General features: G+C 35.1%; 2 protein-coding genes and 1 non-coding gene across 4 annotated transcripts; all 3 read right to left on the reverse strand.

The window, feature by feature from the left end:
* Positions 1–5721: 5721 nt before the first annotated feature.
* On the reverse strand, positions 5722–7447 carry LOC112527795 (protein HAIKU1-like). 2 transcript variants are annotated; one of them, XR_003070775.1, is made up of 2 exons: positions 6063–7426; positions 5722–5811 (listed from the first exon to the last, which is right to left on the reverse strand). XR_003070775.1 is itself a non-coding variant. In XM_025138600.1 (2 exons), the coding sequence occupies exon 2, from the start codon at positions 7129–7131 to the stop codon at positions 6154–6156; it is 978 nt and encodes a 325-aa protein (XP_024994368.1). In that variant the 5' UTR covers positions 7132–7260; positions 7388–7447; the 3' UTR covers positions 5832–6153. The 2 variants fall into 2 exon arrangements, 1 of the variants encoding a protein (XP_024994368.1); XM_025138600.1 differs by lacking the exon at positions 5722–5811 and having other exon boundaries at positions 5832–7260; positions 7388–7447.
* Positions 7448–8803: 1356 nt separating this feature from the next.
* TRNAM-CAU lies at positions 8804–8888 on the reverse strand. Its single transcript is given in 2 exon segments — positions 8804–8839; positions 8851–8888. It is a non-coding gene; the product is annotated as a tRNA-Met (tRNA).
* A 3919-nt stretch (positions 8889–12807) lies between these two features.
* LOC112527933 (transcription factor MYC2-like) lies at positions 12808–15072 on the reverse strand. The gene has a single exon (XM_025138796.1). It carries the CDS (start codon positions 15070–15072, stop codon positions 13075–13077), a length of 1998 nt encoding a protein of 665 aa, XP_024994564.1. The 3' UTR covers positions 12808–13074.
* Positions 15073–16177: the final 1105 nt, after the last annotated feature.

Consider the following 16177-nt stretch of genomic DNA (forward strand, 5'->3'; position numbering starts at 1 on the left):
AAAAGTTATAATTTTCATCAAAATCACATGTGATTTACAATTAATTAATTCTTTTTAAAATGTTTTCTTAATTATATGTGATTTAAAATTTGAAAAAAATTATTCAAATTAAACATTGAAAAAGAAAAATAATGAAAACAAAATCACATGTAATGTGTAACAAAACACATTTAAAATGTATAAGTTCACAAGTATTTCAAAATGCAATTTGTAATTTACACACGTCACATGTAATGTTGTAGATAACATACATTTTTTTTACCATGATCAATATCATATATGATACATTGACGAAAATTAACGATTCTTTTTTAGGATAAAAAAAATCGATTAATTGTGGACATAACATTTGATTTTTTACGAAAATTGTAAAAAATTCTTAAATAAACTACTTCAATAAAAATTAATTCTTTAAATGAAAAACTAAATCATATTTATTCTAAATGTTGAGAAAATAATAAATAAAAAATTAATCATACTTAAATCATGAAAATTAATTAAATATGGAAAGAGAAGGTTGTTAAATTTGGAGAGGGATAGAGTTGTTAATAATTTAATTAAATACAAATTGGGAATATCAGATTATTAATTTATTCTTTTACATTATTTTAAAAAATAATATTAATTATCTTAAATGATTGATTCAGATTGGATCTGATGGTTATCACAAACTACCAAGTTTTCTTTTGATTAGACCCTTATATTTTAAAAGTGATCAAGGGGTCGGATCATTTATTATGCTTCTCACCTTAATAGATAAATGATCGTATGGGAATAAGAATTGAAGTGAGAGTAAGAAGGGATCTAGACTCACGACCACTTTTAATCTTACCTCCATCTTATGAAATGCGCTTAATACGGAAATTGATCTGCTGCAACTCGGTGCATCTCATTGGCTCATTGTTGTTGATCTTCAATTAGGACCAACGTAATTACTAAAAACATTTACCCGTTTGCCCCGACGTTTACCTGTTTTTGCATTAAGGATACACCCTACCGTAATTACTGAAAACATTTTATGTGATCTCAACTTTCATACATTATGTTGTGGGTCAGTGTATCTCTCGTAACAAGGAATGGATGAGCCCACCCGCCATATACGAGTTGTTGCATTAGGGGCACACTTCATCACAATTACTGTCATCCCGATATATGAATCCAGGTAAATAAAAATAATAAGGGGCCATTTACCAAACGTTTACCGGCAAGAATCACCGTTCTCACTTACCTTATGGCATAACATTCTCAACCATTTAAGCGTTTATTACCCGGTAAGCGTGTATGACTCGATCATTATAAAAATGATGTTAAATAGTTTTAAAATCATAATTATAAATCGCATGAGACTCATCTTCTTGATCAATTTACCAAATCAATTACGAAGTTTTGAGGGAATTACAAATTTTGGTCCCTTTAGTTTGCCAAAATTTAGATTGAATCCCTCAAACACATTAATTACAGTGTCGGTTTGCATTTCATTAGATCCCTCTCACCAACACATGCCTCATGTGCCAACATGAGGAGCAATTTCGTCGGGTTCCTGTTCTTGTTCTTCGTACAAACAATCGAATTCATATCACTGCGTGAAACTTGTGCATTTTTTTTAAATCTAAAACAAAAACAAAGAATAAAAACCCTAAATCTTTATGCAGAGACAAAAGGGGAGGGTTTTTATAGAAAAATAAGGAGCATTTTTCATTCTTCCTTTTATCTTGGCAAAACCCATTTCCAGTACTGTTATCATCTGATTTCCATAAATCAAAACCGAAGCTTCTTCTTCCTTCCTGATCCTTTCAATCGAACAAAACAATGGTATCTGCTAAAAGTGGGTAGCAACAGGCCTAAAGCAGCCACAAATGATCTATATTTTGGACTTAACTAGTTTGGAAATGGTTCCACTTTCCCCAGCTTTAAATTTTAAATCTAGTCTGCTTTTGGCCCTAAACACCAGGATTTCACAATTCAATATTGATGCACAGCAAGTAAAAATCACAGGAATTCATCTACCATCCTTACACATAATTATAAGGTGCTGTGGGTATCATGATCAAGAACATTACAATGATATAAAAACTTGCAACGAGTGATATTCTTGGGTGTCTGATAATAACTGCAAATTTTACTTTTTTTTTGACAATTTTTCAAGCAGAGCTTACTTATTTGCAAATCTTTATCATTACATTCACAATCCTAACTTTGGTTGAAAAGATTCCTGCACTTTGTGAATCTTGACAGTGTTTTAGATATTTGGCTAAATATTATATCTTGTATTAGATCGAGTGTACACAATCAAACCTTACATATTTTGTGGATGGAGGGTCGAGTCCTTAATCTTATGAACCAGTCACTGGTTGCATATGGCAGTTAATCTTTCATTTGAGGAAGTTGTAATTTTCAATAATCTAACATTTTGTAAAGTGGATTTCTTTTGATCTGATATATCTATATCTATACTACCTTAAAGCAGATTTTTTTAAAGTCTTAAAGACAACTTTTTAAACATGAAGTACAACATTTATATGCAGGTTTTTTTTCCTTTATCACAGCCCTACGATGCCGATTCCCAACCCCAAGACGACGATTCATACCAAGATGCAGGGTTTTTTATCTATGGTGCTCCACTCTCGGTTTCCCCTAAACGCTCTTGCTCCTCTTGATGAAGACACGAATCAGGCGCAGTTTCCTCTTGCTCCTCTTGACAAAGACACAAATTAGGTGTGGTTTCTGTAATTTCTTGTTTCAATCCTGTTGAAATTATTATTTTTGTTATATAATTTGTTGTTCATCCTGTTGAAATTATCATTTTTGTTATGAAATTACTTGGATTCTGGTTGATCCATCCCGTTGAAATTATCATTTCTTTCTTTCTTTAGTCTGTGTAAATACTAATCACGTGGTTGATCCATCCAGTTATTCTTCTTGAGATGGTTACTGGTTGAACTCTGAGCTTGTGAATTATTCAATCTTGCTAATGTTACTACTAATGAATCAATGGAGAAAGTTTTAGATGAAGTTTGGTTTTTATCAATATGTTTTGGTTATAATCAGAGAATATATATATATATATATATATATATATATAGGGTTGGGTTCACGTGAGACCAGGGTTGTTTTCGTGAGACCACTTTTTTACACTTGAAACATCACAGTAAAACGCTATGAAAGAAAAAAAAAATCCGAACCTTCACAGCAAAAACACTGTGAAGGTTACCTTCACAATGTTCTGCTGTGAAGTTTCAAGTGTAAAAAATGGTCTCACGAAAACAGACTGGTCTCACATGATCCCAAGTCTCTCTCTCTCTCTCTCTCTCTCTCTCTCTCTATATATATATATATATATATATATATATATATATCTTTACTCCATTCGATTAATTGGTACTAGAAGTTTGATATCCTTTTCTGTTTGAAGACAAGGAGTTCACTGTATGGTTTTTCCCTATGGTTTTACCATATTTAGATTATCTTTTAACTTATAGGTTGTTCCATATTGTTGATCATTTGATTCTAGAAGTTGGATTCAAGCATATTGTTGATCACCAAAATTGGTTGTAAACTTATTGGTTTAAACTAGCCTTTCCAATTTAGAATTCTGGGATAGAAGCATGTTCTTGGTCATTGATTCTAGATGTAAGCTTCTTGTTTCTTTCAACCAATTACAAATACAATTTCTTTTCTGTCATGTATTTGGGTAACTCCTTCTTCGGGGTTCATATGTTTGTTTGTAAAGAAAGCCATCAACCTGTGGAACTTGATAGAATCAATCAGCCTCTTCTCAAACAACGTTATCAGGTTTGTGTTCTTCTAGGTTTTATTTATGACCTGCTTGTTATACTCGATTTCTTTGGGGTGTATGTTTGTTTGTAAAGAAAGCCATCAATCGGAGAGAATCGAATAAGTAACCTCCTAAACAGAATCAGGTTTGTCTCCGCTTTTGATATTTGTTTACAAGCTGCTTGATTTTTTACTGCAATTTTTCTTCTTTTTTGTTTATGCCCTCGGTGGAGCTTGAAAGAATCTATCGAGTAGCCTCCTCTCAAACGACAGTATCAGGTTTGTCTTTGTTTAGGTTTTTGCTTACGACCTACTTGATTTTGTACTTCTTTTTTAATTCTTTGTTATTAATGCCCCTGTTCGATTTCTGTGTCTTCTTTATTATTGTTTATTATTTTTTGCTTTGGATTTGTAATTATAGCTTTTAGGAACGAGGGTACACATGTACTGTATAAGCATTTGGTGTTGGTATTTGATTGTTCTATTCTTCTCTCACATTAGTAAAGTCTTAAATACAACCCAAAATGCATAAGGTGCTGCTTTTTTATGCATATTTTTTGAAGATCTCTTGAATAAAAACCTCTACTATTCTTTTGTTTAGTTTGATATGCTTGTGTGTTCATTGAAACCGAGCTCTGTTGTTTCGATAGCCGGAAGATATATCAATAAGGGGTATTAGATTTGTTAGATCGGCCTCTCGGGTATATGTTGTGATTTTGCATAAAGATTGTTGTTTTTGTTTTGACGTGGTACATGTGATTATGCATTAAGATATATTGTTCTCTATTGGCCATTGTTGAAGGTTACCACTCCTGGTTACCATATGCCTTATGGCAGGTTAACAAAGCGGGCACAATGTCAGGGTGGAAATGGAAGCTCTGATGCATATATAGAGCTTAGAACTTCAAGATTATGGCAAACTGGAAAAAGTCACACATATCTAGGAAAATAAATTGGAAAATTGCTGATCATTTAAAAGTTAGGATATTTAATTTTCGATGTAGCTTCACTTTCATTCTCTTATCTGTAGCTCTGTTCTGAAGATTCAAGCAAAGTAATGGTAATTAGCATGGATTCCCACATCAAAATTCTTCATGGGATCAATGTCATTGGTAAATATAAGGGTATTTATATAATCATTTGTTGTTTCTCTGTTATCAATTCATTGGTGTTTTATGATCATTGCTTGTGTACTATAATTAATCGTTGTTTACTTTTGTATTTCTTTATACCACTAGGCCAACGAAATGCTGGAAATTAACCAGTTCTATGTAACGTTCACCTCAGACTGGAAACACATTTTCAGCATGGAGGATTCTAACATTTATATCTGGAACTGGAACCTTCGGTTTATCAACAAAAGATGGTTTGGTCTTCAAGTGCTTCTCAACTGACACCTCAGTTGTGTTACCTTGTCTGTTCTGAAAGTTAGTACTAGACAGTTAGGATTCTATAGTTTATATCTATGGCATGTACAGCAGACGTAATTTTGCATAGAAGGTGTTCTTCATTATAGAATCCAAAATGTAGCCATGGATGTAGGTTGAGCATTCTCTCGTGTTATGGACTGTGATAGAGTCAATATGGTTTTGTTCTGAGTTGGGTTGTGGGTAATCTTCTTTTATGCTTATCATTATTTCTATGTAATTGTTCTTATTTAAACAGCTTACGATTAATGAAAATTTATAGTTTTCATTCTCTCCAATTTATTGTCTCTTTAACATAATTAGATTATATTGGATTGATATTGTAATTAGATTATAGTTTGTTTTATTCGATTTGAACTATCATACAATTTTTTATTGATGTTGTAATTGGTATTTATTGAAAAAGCATTAACTTGTACAGACTAATTGCAAATCCTATCTTCATAATGTCTTAAAGTCTACTTAAAAAGCCACCAAGCTTCAAAATCATTTACATTCACCTCCCAGTCGCATTGTGCGGGTACACAACTAGTTCTTTTATATAGGCAAAGGCATACTATTAGAATTTGCAAAGAAGTTGAACATGAAGCATAATATTCTCCCAAATAGCCTGGAAAAAAATAAATCAATTGTGGCATTAGGGAACATCAAATTCAATCTTTATCATTCTACTATCACTCATCTTACACTTGTGTTCACAATAAAAGACTCTAGATATGTCCATGAATCTTTACTATAATATCTTGTCCGTAAATAGTTTCTACTGAACATGTATTCTAAGAAGGCATTGAAATTTATAGACAAAGAAAAACAATGTAAAAATAAAAACATTTCCAACAGACTATTATACAGCCAATGCACCTTACATTTTCACAAGTGAAACTCCAACGGGTTGCCTGGAAGATAATCTCTTGGGCTGATCAGACCAGTATGCCACCCTCATTTCATCCATCTAACCCCTCCATCTTGGACTTGAAACAGAGAAAAATCCTGGAGATAATGGAAAACCGATGCCAGGAGAAGGTGGAGGTTGAGGTCCAGGGCCCAAGATTCCTGGTTGAGCCATGGGTGAAAAGGGAATATTTGGTGTCAGTGGTGGAGGATGCTGATATCCAGGAGATAGCAGAGGGTAAGGTGATCGAGGAGATGACAGATTCAAGTAACCAGAAGGCGATGGCAGAAGAAACTGGGAAGTGGGTGATGGTAGAAGTGGAGGATAGCCTTTACTTCTAGGAGACGCAAGAGGAAGCCCATTCCCATTCCCATTCATTCTTGGAGATGGAAAAGGAGGGGGGCCATTTGTTCTTGGTGATGGAAGAGAAGCCACAGGTGGGTAAGGAAGCAATCCAGATGATTGCTGCTGCTGAACATGCATATGACTTCGAACTTGCGGATGTCCTTGGGGTGAATCATTGATGGAATTCTGAAGGTAGCGCATGTAAGATGATATAGGAGACTCTGCAGTATTTGCCCACCCTGTATGATTACCAGAACCAAAGGGTGGCTGTGATGGTGGTGGCACCATGGTCCTTGGAGGCGGTTGACCATATTGAGCAGGTCTAGGTGTAGGTCCATGTTGTGGGGGCATCTGGGGTGCAGGATGAATGACCATTCTAGGCCTGTTTACACTTATGGGTGATAATGGTGGAGGACGAATTCTTTGCAACCTCATGCTAGGGGATTTAGGTGGATTCTGGGGAGGAGGTCTAGGAAGTGGTTCTTGAGAATGGTGTGAAGGTGAACCAGTAAGCTGTTGAACAATATTTCTAAAATCATTCTTGTTGATGTTGTAAACCTGAGGTTGAGACTGTTGCCTAGCTGGATTAGCGAAACTTGGTTGATGCAATGGACTCTTTCTAATATTCTTCCCAATCTTGTTGACACCCAAATGCTCGTTATGCCTATTTCTAGAATAATCTGAATTATCCATTCCACAAATCTTTTACGAAACACACGGGAATTTCAAACCATCTCAGTTTTTCTAGTAGGATTAGCAATCGCAAGTCAATAAAGAATGATCGTCGGAACTGAACAAGCCGATCGATCAATCGATGAAACCCTAAAATACAATCAAGGAAGATAAAGAACGCACCTAGCAGATGAAATTGAACAACAGAAACCCTAGAAGATGAAGAAGACGTTATAGTCGCAGAAAGGAATTTAAAGAGGAGTAGTAATTGACTTACGAGTGAAGAAGAAATTGCGTAAGGGTTGAAAATTCCATCAACAGACCGAATCAAATGGTTGAAAAGTAGGAAGAAATAAAACAGGAGAGTGACGGTAACGCAGCGGCTAATTTGGGAATCAACGGCCGAAAGAATCGAACATCCGGCCCATGAGCTAAACTCGAACACCCGACCCGACCCATTTTCATGCTTTAACAATTTCTTTCTTATTATTGTAAATGATAATGCGTAGGCTATTGGCATTGGTTCTGGTGGGTCAAAACAAGTGAAGCCCAATACGCTTTTAGCCCATGTACATGACTAAAAATTTAATTTCTATTGAAAATAATATGCGGTGGTCGAATGATAACAAGTGGCAAAGTTTTAAATGACGTCAGGAATGGTGTGACAGTGACGTCAAATTTCAAACTTTAAACAGTTATGGTGAAGTTATTGTGTATTTTAAGGCGTGTCCTAAGACGACATGTGTATACGTATAACCATTTATGTCAAATATATAAAGCTTATAGGGAAATTGAAATCAATAGTGCAAAATGTGGATTAAATCTTTTGAGTCTCTAGTCACTATTTTCATCAATCTTGAAAGAATTCTTATTTGGCTCTCTTTCACGAGAATAAGAGTTAGAATTTACCTATTTAAGGTTTTAGTTTCAATGTTTATTTAAATCTTATGTGGTATAATATTTTCAAACCAACCGTATCAGATATTGTCGCTTTGTCCATACATCTGGACTCACAGTTTTAAAAAGTGTCTGATAGATGAGGTATCAAGTCCCTTATAGAACAACCTCGATGGCACACCAGTCCAGTTATCGACTCTGATACAATTTATAACATCTAAGACCAACCATAAAATACAAACGTACAAATACATAAACCATTTATTAATTGTAAAAAACAAATACAAAACTCCCTTCCATTCATTGTCTTTCTCATCTCATCCCACCATCCTCAACGCCCTCCCCTTCGGCTTCCTCATCACATCTAACCATGATCTTCGACCTACGACCTCTTCCACGGTTCCACCTTCTCTAGATCTAAAAAAACCCAGCCATACTCATTTCAAATCTAGATCTAGAAACTTATTTTGAATCCTCAATCCGCTGCACCTGCCTTACTTTATATACTTGTACCATGTGCCTCCAAATCTGTAAAAATAAAATAATAATTAAATAAAGGTTAAAACTGCAAAAATACCCATCATGTGAGAGGCATATGGATGTTTAACCGACTGATCTTAAACATCGTTAGGATAAGGGACCCAATTCATAACAAAAATAAAACTATAGTGACCATCATCAATGTAATTACTTCATTTGAGGGACCTAATTCCAAATATTCATATAAATACAAGGACGAAATTTGTAATTTAATCAAAAATTAGTATAAATTTGTGGATTGAAGAAAATAGAAAAATGGGGTGAGAGAGGCTCGAACTCTCGACCTCAGGATAACTCAGAAGCTATGAGACCTACGCGCTAGCCAACTGCGCCACCACCCCTTTTGTGTTTTATATTTTGATAATTAATTAAAATAACATAATAATTCAAATATTTCAAAAATATAACTGCTATTCAGGAGGCTTTAAACTATTATTGTTAACAAAGAAATTTTGTACGACAAAAATTGAGAGTCTAACTTGGTCAAAGAATAATAAAAAAAGAAAAAAAAAACAGTTACTAAAATTATATACGGAGTAGCAAAATTCAAGGATTTGAAACTATACTTAGATACGAATTTAAAACGGAGTTGTTATTTAGAGACGTTGGTGTGGATCGGTAGGGTTGGGAACTCCCATCTCGTTATTCAATTTCTTGATCTTTAATTTCCATCTTTATCCACCATGTCGTACCAACATTAATCTTGAAACGATACATACATACATGTAAATATTAACATATCCATTTCTTCTCTTCCTTCTTCCTACATTTTCTTCCCGTCCCTTTAAAACCTTTCATCTCTGTCATTCATGAATCATGAATCTGATATGTTTAGGCTGTCAGACCATTCCCAGAACAACTTCAAGCAATGACATCAGAGAAGGATGTGAGGATGAACTTGGTCAGTCTCCCCCTACCCTGTTATTATTGGGTCAACGTGGTTCTCCGTCAAAATTGGCTCGTGGACCATCGACATCCAATAAATTAAGAGATGATCAAAATATGATTATGGGTTTGCCGGCAAAACCAGTATTGCATAAAGACAAGAGCATTAAATGGAAGGAGGTCAATAACGATGCTTGTAAGCCAAGGTTAACGAGAAGTAGCGGGATGAGAAGAGATTGGAGCTTGGAGGATCTAAGACAACTAATGAATACCGCATGACAAAAAAAAATAGAAAAAGAAATATCATATGACAAAATTATGAAATACGTGGGTATGATTTAATAGAAGACATTTTATTAGTTTGATCTCGTCTTTTTATTTATTTATTGTTTTCATGATGTGCTTATTTTGATTTTGAACGAATAGAACCATAACCTTCATCACCAATATTTGTTTCATTTTATTTCATGAACAAATTACATGATAACGAAGACGATACGTAAATAAATAATCGCATGTTATACATTCGATAATCCCGTTAAATTTTGATGAAAATATGTGAATTCATATGTATAAATAAATTAATCGAAACACATAAATTTAAAATATCAAATGAATATTCATAAAATTCGAAAGTCATTATTTTAATTTAATGATTTTTTTTATAAAATTCTTGTTCATATTATGAACTAATATTTATAAATAAGCAAATTACATGAAAATATGACATACTTAGTTTTGATTCTTATTTTGATTAATATACTTTTAAAACATTCATTTTGGTAAATGAAATATAAAATATTAAACTTGTAAGTACCTGACTTGATGGATAGGATAATATACTTCCAAAACATTTTCAGTTATAAAAATGGATTACTGATAATATGTTACATAAAATATAAGTTGAACTAAAATACGTTATTTTCATGTAATTTGTTTTTAATGTATCAACGAAAAATTCTTATAAAATTTGATTTGAAAAAAAAAATCCATTTTAAAATAAATTTTAAATGATATCTACTTTCTCAACAACTCATGTCCATGCTTTTAAACATAATCAATTGATCATATAATGTTGACTAAATTATGCATTTGGTCCTTGTAGTATGCATTTTTTTATGAAAATGATCCTTATACTTCCTTTTTTACGTAGATTACTTCATGGTAGGCAGTTTTTCATAGATTTGATCATGGGACCAAATGGCCGTCAACACCCTCGTTAAGTTTGAGGGGGTTAGGGGTAGTCATTGAGAGACAATGGGAGATTGTGTCTAGAGATGGAAGGTGTGGCCTATAGGGGTGGTGGTGGAGACTCGGGGACAACGATGTGGAAAGGGTTTTGCCGGAAATGTGACTGGTTCGAAGGAAAGGATGTAGTTTAGAGGTAGGAAAAAGCAGTGAAAGATATTTCTCTTTGGCCTTATAAGTTATAATGTATACATTTTGACCCCTGATATATAAAAGTTAATTAAAAATGTTGAAGTAAAGAAAAAATGGAAAAAGATCATTTAGCTCTCTGAGTTTAACGTATTTGGTAAACGGTGCCAGTTAAAAGGACAAAATCCGTGAAGAACTACATACCCAAGATGTTCCACGAAATAAATGAAATCTAACGATTATACCCATAAAAACCTGCATGCCACATGGACCAAATCCATAATTTACTCTATAATATACTGTATAGAATATTAACAAATTCTAAATTTTTTTATCAGGATATTTTTCAATTTTTCATTTTTTTTACGGTTTTTCCCTAAACTTGACCTTATACATTAAAATATTTTGAAAGGTCAACAATAGTGTTCATATATTATTTTTCTTTGTCATAATGAGCATTTATGAAGGGTGTATGAAGTTCTCAATAGTAAATATTTTCATTAACATTTATAATAATTGCATCTATGAGTCATAACTTAAATTATTGATTCTTTAGGTTACAAAAACAATTAAGTTTTATTATATTATCATCGTTGAAATTTATTTTTTTGAAACGTAAACCAGTTTATTACCAGCCAAAAACAATACAACAAAGAAGTACACCGTACGAAGCAAAAAACCACGCCCATCGACAGTTCGCGAGAAGCAAACCAACAACAAGTAACGAGAACAACAAACGCAAACCTCACCAGCATAACCCATGCACAGGCAATCGACAGACATGATTGTTGAAGATTTGTGTTCTATCATGAAGAAGATGTAACACTAGATCGGTGTCTTAATAAGGTTTCGATAAAAACTCTATCTTTTCTGACTTGTATGTCTCTAGACAACCATAATTAAGATCGTTTCAACTCTCCCGTATTTTATCTCCCTCGTATTTTTGTTAATATTTGAAAGTGCTTAATACGATTCATATATTACCATTCTTTGTCTTTACGAACATTTATAAGGAAGTACGAAAGTCTTAATAGTAAATACTGTATTTTTTTAAGAGTCATGAAGGCATGTGTTCAAATGATAAAGAGTAGGCTTTGAAATAATAAGAATGGTACTATATATATATATATATATATATTAAAAAAAATATGCTTCTGAGTTTTCCTTCAATAATTGAAGTGTGAACACGTATTTTTATGATGTAGATGATGTCATTGAGCATAGAAACTCAAAATCTCCTTCTAGAACTAAGATGATATTTTCTATTGATGTTTTATTCCTTTTCATTATTTTTTTAATTTTATTCTGTGTCACCTAAAAGTAATACCGTCCATCCATATTTACATAATCAAAACGCATAAAAGTAATTAAATTTCTTAATTGAGTCATCCATCATAAATATATATATATATATATATATTTACGTAAATAAATTTGTAAAAAAAATCTTATATAAACATAAAATCAACAAGAGAAATCATTCAAACTTGTAAATCTTACTTGAATTACCTAAGATCGAACCCACCCACTCACCCTCACACACACACATATCTATATATACATGAGACTCCGATATAAGAGAAATTCCCAAAAACTTACTTTATCTAAAAATTCAGTATTCAATAGTAAATGTATTTGTAAAAAGGATGGAAGGAATTCATATGGGTAATGGTTGACCCTACTTTCTAGTTTTTATGATGTACACTAAAAATATAACCACTTGGAATTTAATTAGTAGTGGAGCCTGAATAACCAAACGTGTGTCTTTTCTTTTGGTAGCGACATCTTTTTTTCTTTTCTTTTTATGGCCGGTGGCCTTCCTTCCACCATTCTTTATGCCTACACGTTTATTCCATGTGCTTCTTTTTTTAATTTAAATTACATTTTTTAATTTAATTTCTAAATTTCAGTTTTCATTTTCATACTTATTATCTTAAACAACTCTATTAAATAAAAAGAAAAAAGTGTAGGCCCCACAAAGAAATTACATGTTATGTCCATATAAAACACATCATGTTTCATATACTCCAAAATGAGACATTCATTCATAAAAAAATAAAAATCAGGTATCATATCTGTCTCCTTCAGATCCCATTCATCATGTAATTACCCAACAAATCAAATTGTATTTGATTTAACATAGAGAACGGTTTAAGGTTCTCATTTTTATAACACACGATTACACTAAAACATACACTTAATTAAGACTAATTACTTACTATCTTACATTCGAATTGCTAGTCTAGCTCGCAAAAAAATCAGCCATTAATTGGAAAACCTGTTTGTTAAGGCCAATCGGAGCTGATCTTGAGTAAACAACCGCCCACCCATTTTCACCGTGGCTTGTTGGATCATCAACTCATTCACCACCGACACACTCGCATGGTTCACTTCTAAGTCCAGATCTTTCAATGCCGCCATTAGCCGGGCAGCAGGGTGGCTTTTCTTGTTACATTGGATCCTAATCATGGCGTCCCAACCGATGACCTTCACGTCTACGTCCAAATCCACCATTTGGCCCGACATTTTCATGTCTTCCGGTAAGGAGATGGCGGAGGAAGATGATTGCCGGGAGTCTTTGTTCAGTAATTCTTTCTTTAATGCATCCAGTTGGTTTCGGAGTTCTTCTTTGTCGCATTGGGTGTTTTCCAGCTTTGATTTGAGTTCGTTGATGTATAAAATGGCGTCGCCGAGGAGGGACGCTTTGTCCATTTTTGAGACGTTTGGGACGACGGCGCGTAGGGCGTAGAAACGCTGGTTTAGCTTCTCTCTCCTCTGTCTCTCTGCTTCCACGTGATTCAACGGCTCTTCTCTGCCGTTCGCCGGTTTTCGTCCTCGTTTTCGTGGTCGTTTTTCCGGTTCCACCACTCTGCTACTCTCCACTTCTCTCACCACCGAAGCGTCGAGATCTGAGTGGTCAGAATCCGCTCCGGTTAATACGCCACCACCGGATTTCACGGTACTAGCTGACGGAAGCACGCCGGAGATGAAAGAAAGCATTCCGTCTTCGTTACTGCCGCACGAAGCCGGAGATCTCTTCTTCTTGTTATTGTTGTTGTTATTCTCCTCTGCTCCTCCGTTAAACTGCGACTGACCGGAGAAGAAACCTCCGTTGTTGGTAGAACTCCTCTTACTCTCGCCGAAATTCAGGAGTTTGCCGGATTCCGGTTTACTATATGAAGAGTTCCCGTTTCTGCCACCGAAATTCAATTCCCTGCCTCCAAAAAATCCTTGATTTTGTACGGAATCACGATCATGAACGGATCTAGGGTTTTCAGGTAAGGAGCTAGGGTTTTCAAAAGGTACATGTTTCGGAACCTGATTTGATGGAATGACGTTTGTCGTCTGAGATCCAATTCGATCAACGGTATCCTTGATTGCCGTGACCTCGGTAGTCACCGTCGATGACGCTACCGGATCTGTAAGCCAAATCGACGACGGATCATTATCACCTCCGGCAGCCTGATCTGTGTTGATTTGCATCATATCAGGGCCGTTATTGAAATTAAACGAAAGCCTAACTTTCTTCATCACATCTGAATTCTGAAAAATCAACTCCGTGGAACCTAATTCAATGACCCCATCGGTAGCAGGGATACACACAATCGTCTGCAGTCCAAAACCTTGACCATGACGAGCTCGTTCGCAGTGAGATGCCATCAACCGGTCCCGTCCGGCAACCCAGACCGATTGATTACTGAAAGCCGCCTGACCGGGAAGTCCGTTGCCGTTGACAAACGATTGCGTCATGGATATGAGGAAGAACCATTCTGTATCAGTAACTTCTTCATCTACAGCATCGCTTTCCGGCGCCTGTGAGCCGGAGATCAACGAATTGAGCTCCCGGAGCACTTTCTTCCGGTACTGTTGCTCAGCCAAAGAAGTCTCCGACGGTTTCGTCTTAGGTTTGTTGACCTCCCCCTTGTAGTATCCATCTCCCCAACCTAACACCGGAGAACCAGTGTAATCGACAACGGAGGACTGCCAGAAGATAGCGTAAGTCCATGACTCCCTTGCCGTATCAATTAACCCCTGGAGTCTTTGCTGTAAAGTATCCTGATTAAATTCGTTGTGGATCTTGTGAGGACCGTTGGCGGAGGTGGAAGCAGATGAGGAGGCCGGTGGAAGGGCGGTGGTCGGCGTATTGGTATGAGAAGTAGCCCCCCAAATGGAGGTCATATCGGAGGTGATAAAGGCATCCATCATGGAGGCGTTTTCTTCTGGAGTCCAGTGATTCATGGTGTGTAGCCTGTAATCCGTCATACCATAAAGGTATGCCAAGTGGTGGGGGTGGGGGTGGTGGTGGTGGTGGTGGCGATGGCGGCGGATATGCCAAGTGTGTGTGAAAACGTGGAAGAAAGGACGGACAGGAGAGGAGATGAGAGGAGAAGAGTGGAGTGGAAATTGAGGATTGAATGAGAGGCGATGGGTATTTGTTTGATAAGAGAGTTGTGGTTTCTACTTTCTAAGAAGGGTCGGATTTATGCCACGTTTTTACTCACCCGCGTTATTTCATAATAATATGGACTTCACTGTAGCCTAACAATATATTTATTATATAATTATGAATAAGACAAAGGATATGTTTGATGTTTCAACGTGCCTTTATTATAATTATTGCAATTTTATCTTGTGATAATTAGAGTAAACTACAAGTTTGGTCCTTGTGGTTTATCAAAAACAAAATTTTTCATAATTATTGCAATTTTATCTGATTTTTGTAACGGATGTTAAAAGATTTTGTTACATGAATGGTTATTGTTATTTTTATCAATTTATTTGTCATTTATTCAATCAAAATTAATTTTATCATTTTGGTCCTTGTGGTTTTTGATTAGGTTAAGAACTAAAAAAGGAACAAAAGGACAAAATTGTGTCGTAATTTTCTTACAGATATTTCTAGGAATGATCAAATGTGGACGTTTTTGTAAACCACAACGACTATCTTATTATTATGAAACAACAAGGATAAGAAGTCTTATTTTTGATAAACTATAAGGACCAAATTTATAGTTTAAATTGCTTAGTCTTAATTTGATAAAATGTGTCATTTTTTTAATATCTTCAAAAGTTACATTGAAACATATAAACTAAAGACTCTATGGATTTTACTTTTAGAACTTTATTTAAAAATAATTATTATTATATTTACATAACTATTAGGGTGCGTTTGGTGCGCAGACAGGACTGGACAGGACAGGACTGGACAGGACAGGACAGGACGGGACAGGACAGGACAGGACAGCTGTTCAGCGTTTGGTAAGACAGGACAGAGACAAGATAGAACTGGTTAAAATGACCAATTTACCCCCAGTGAGCTGTTTAGTATTTTTTCACTACGAAATGCATTCTGATAACACTGGTCCTA

Source organism: Cynara cardunculus (genome assembly GCF_001531365.2).
Source record: "Cynara cardunculus var. scolymus isolate 2C chromosome LG 15, CcrdV1, whole genome shotgun sequence".
NCBI lineage: Eukaryota > Viridiplantae > Streptophyta > Magnoliopsida > Asterales > Asteraceae > Cynara > Cynara cardunculus.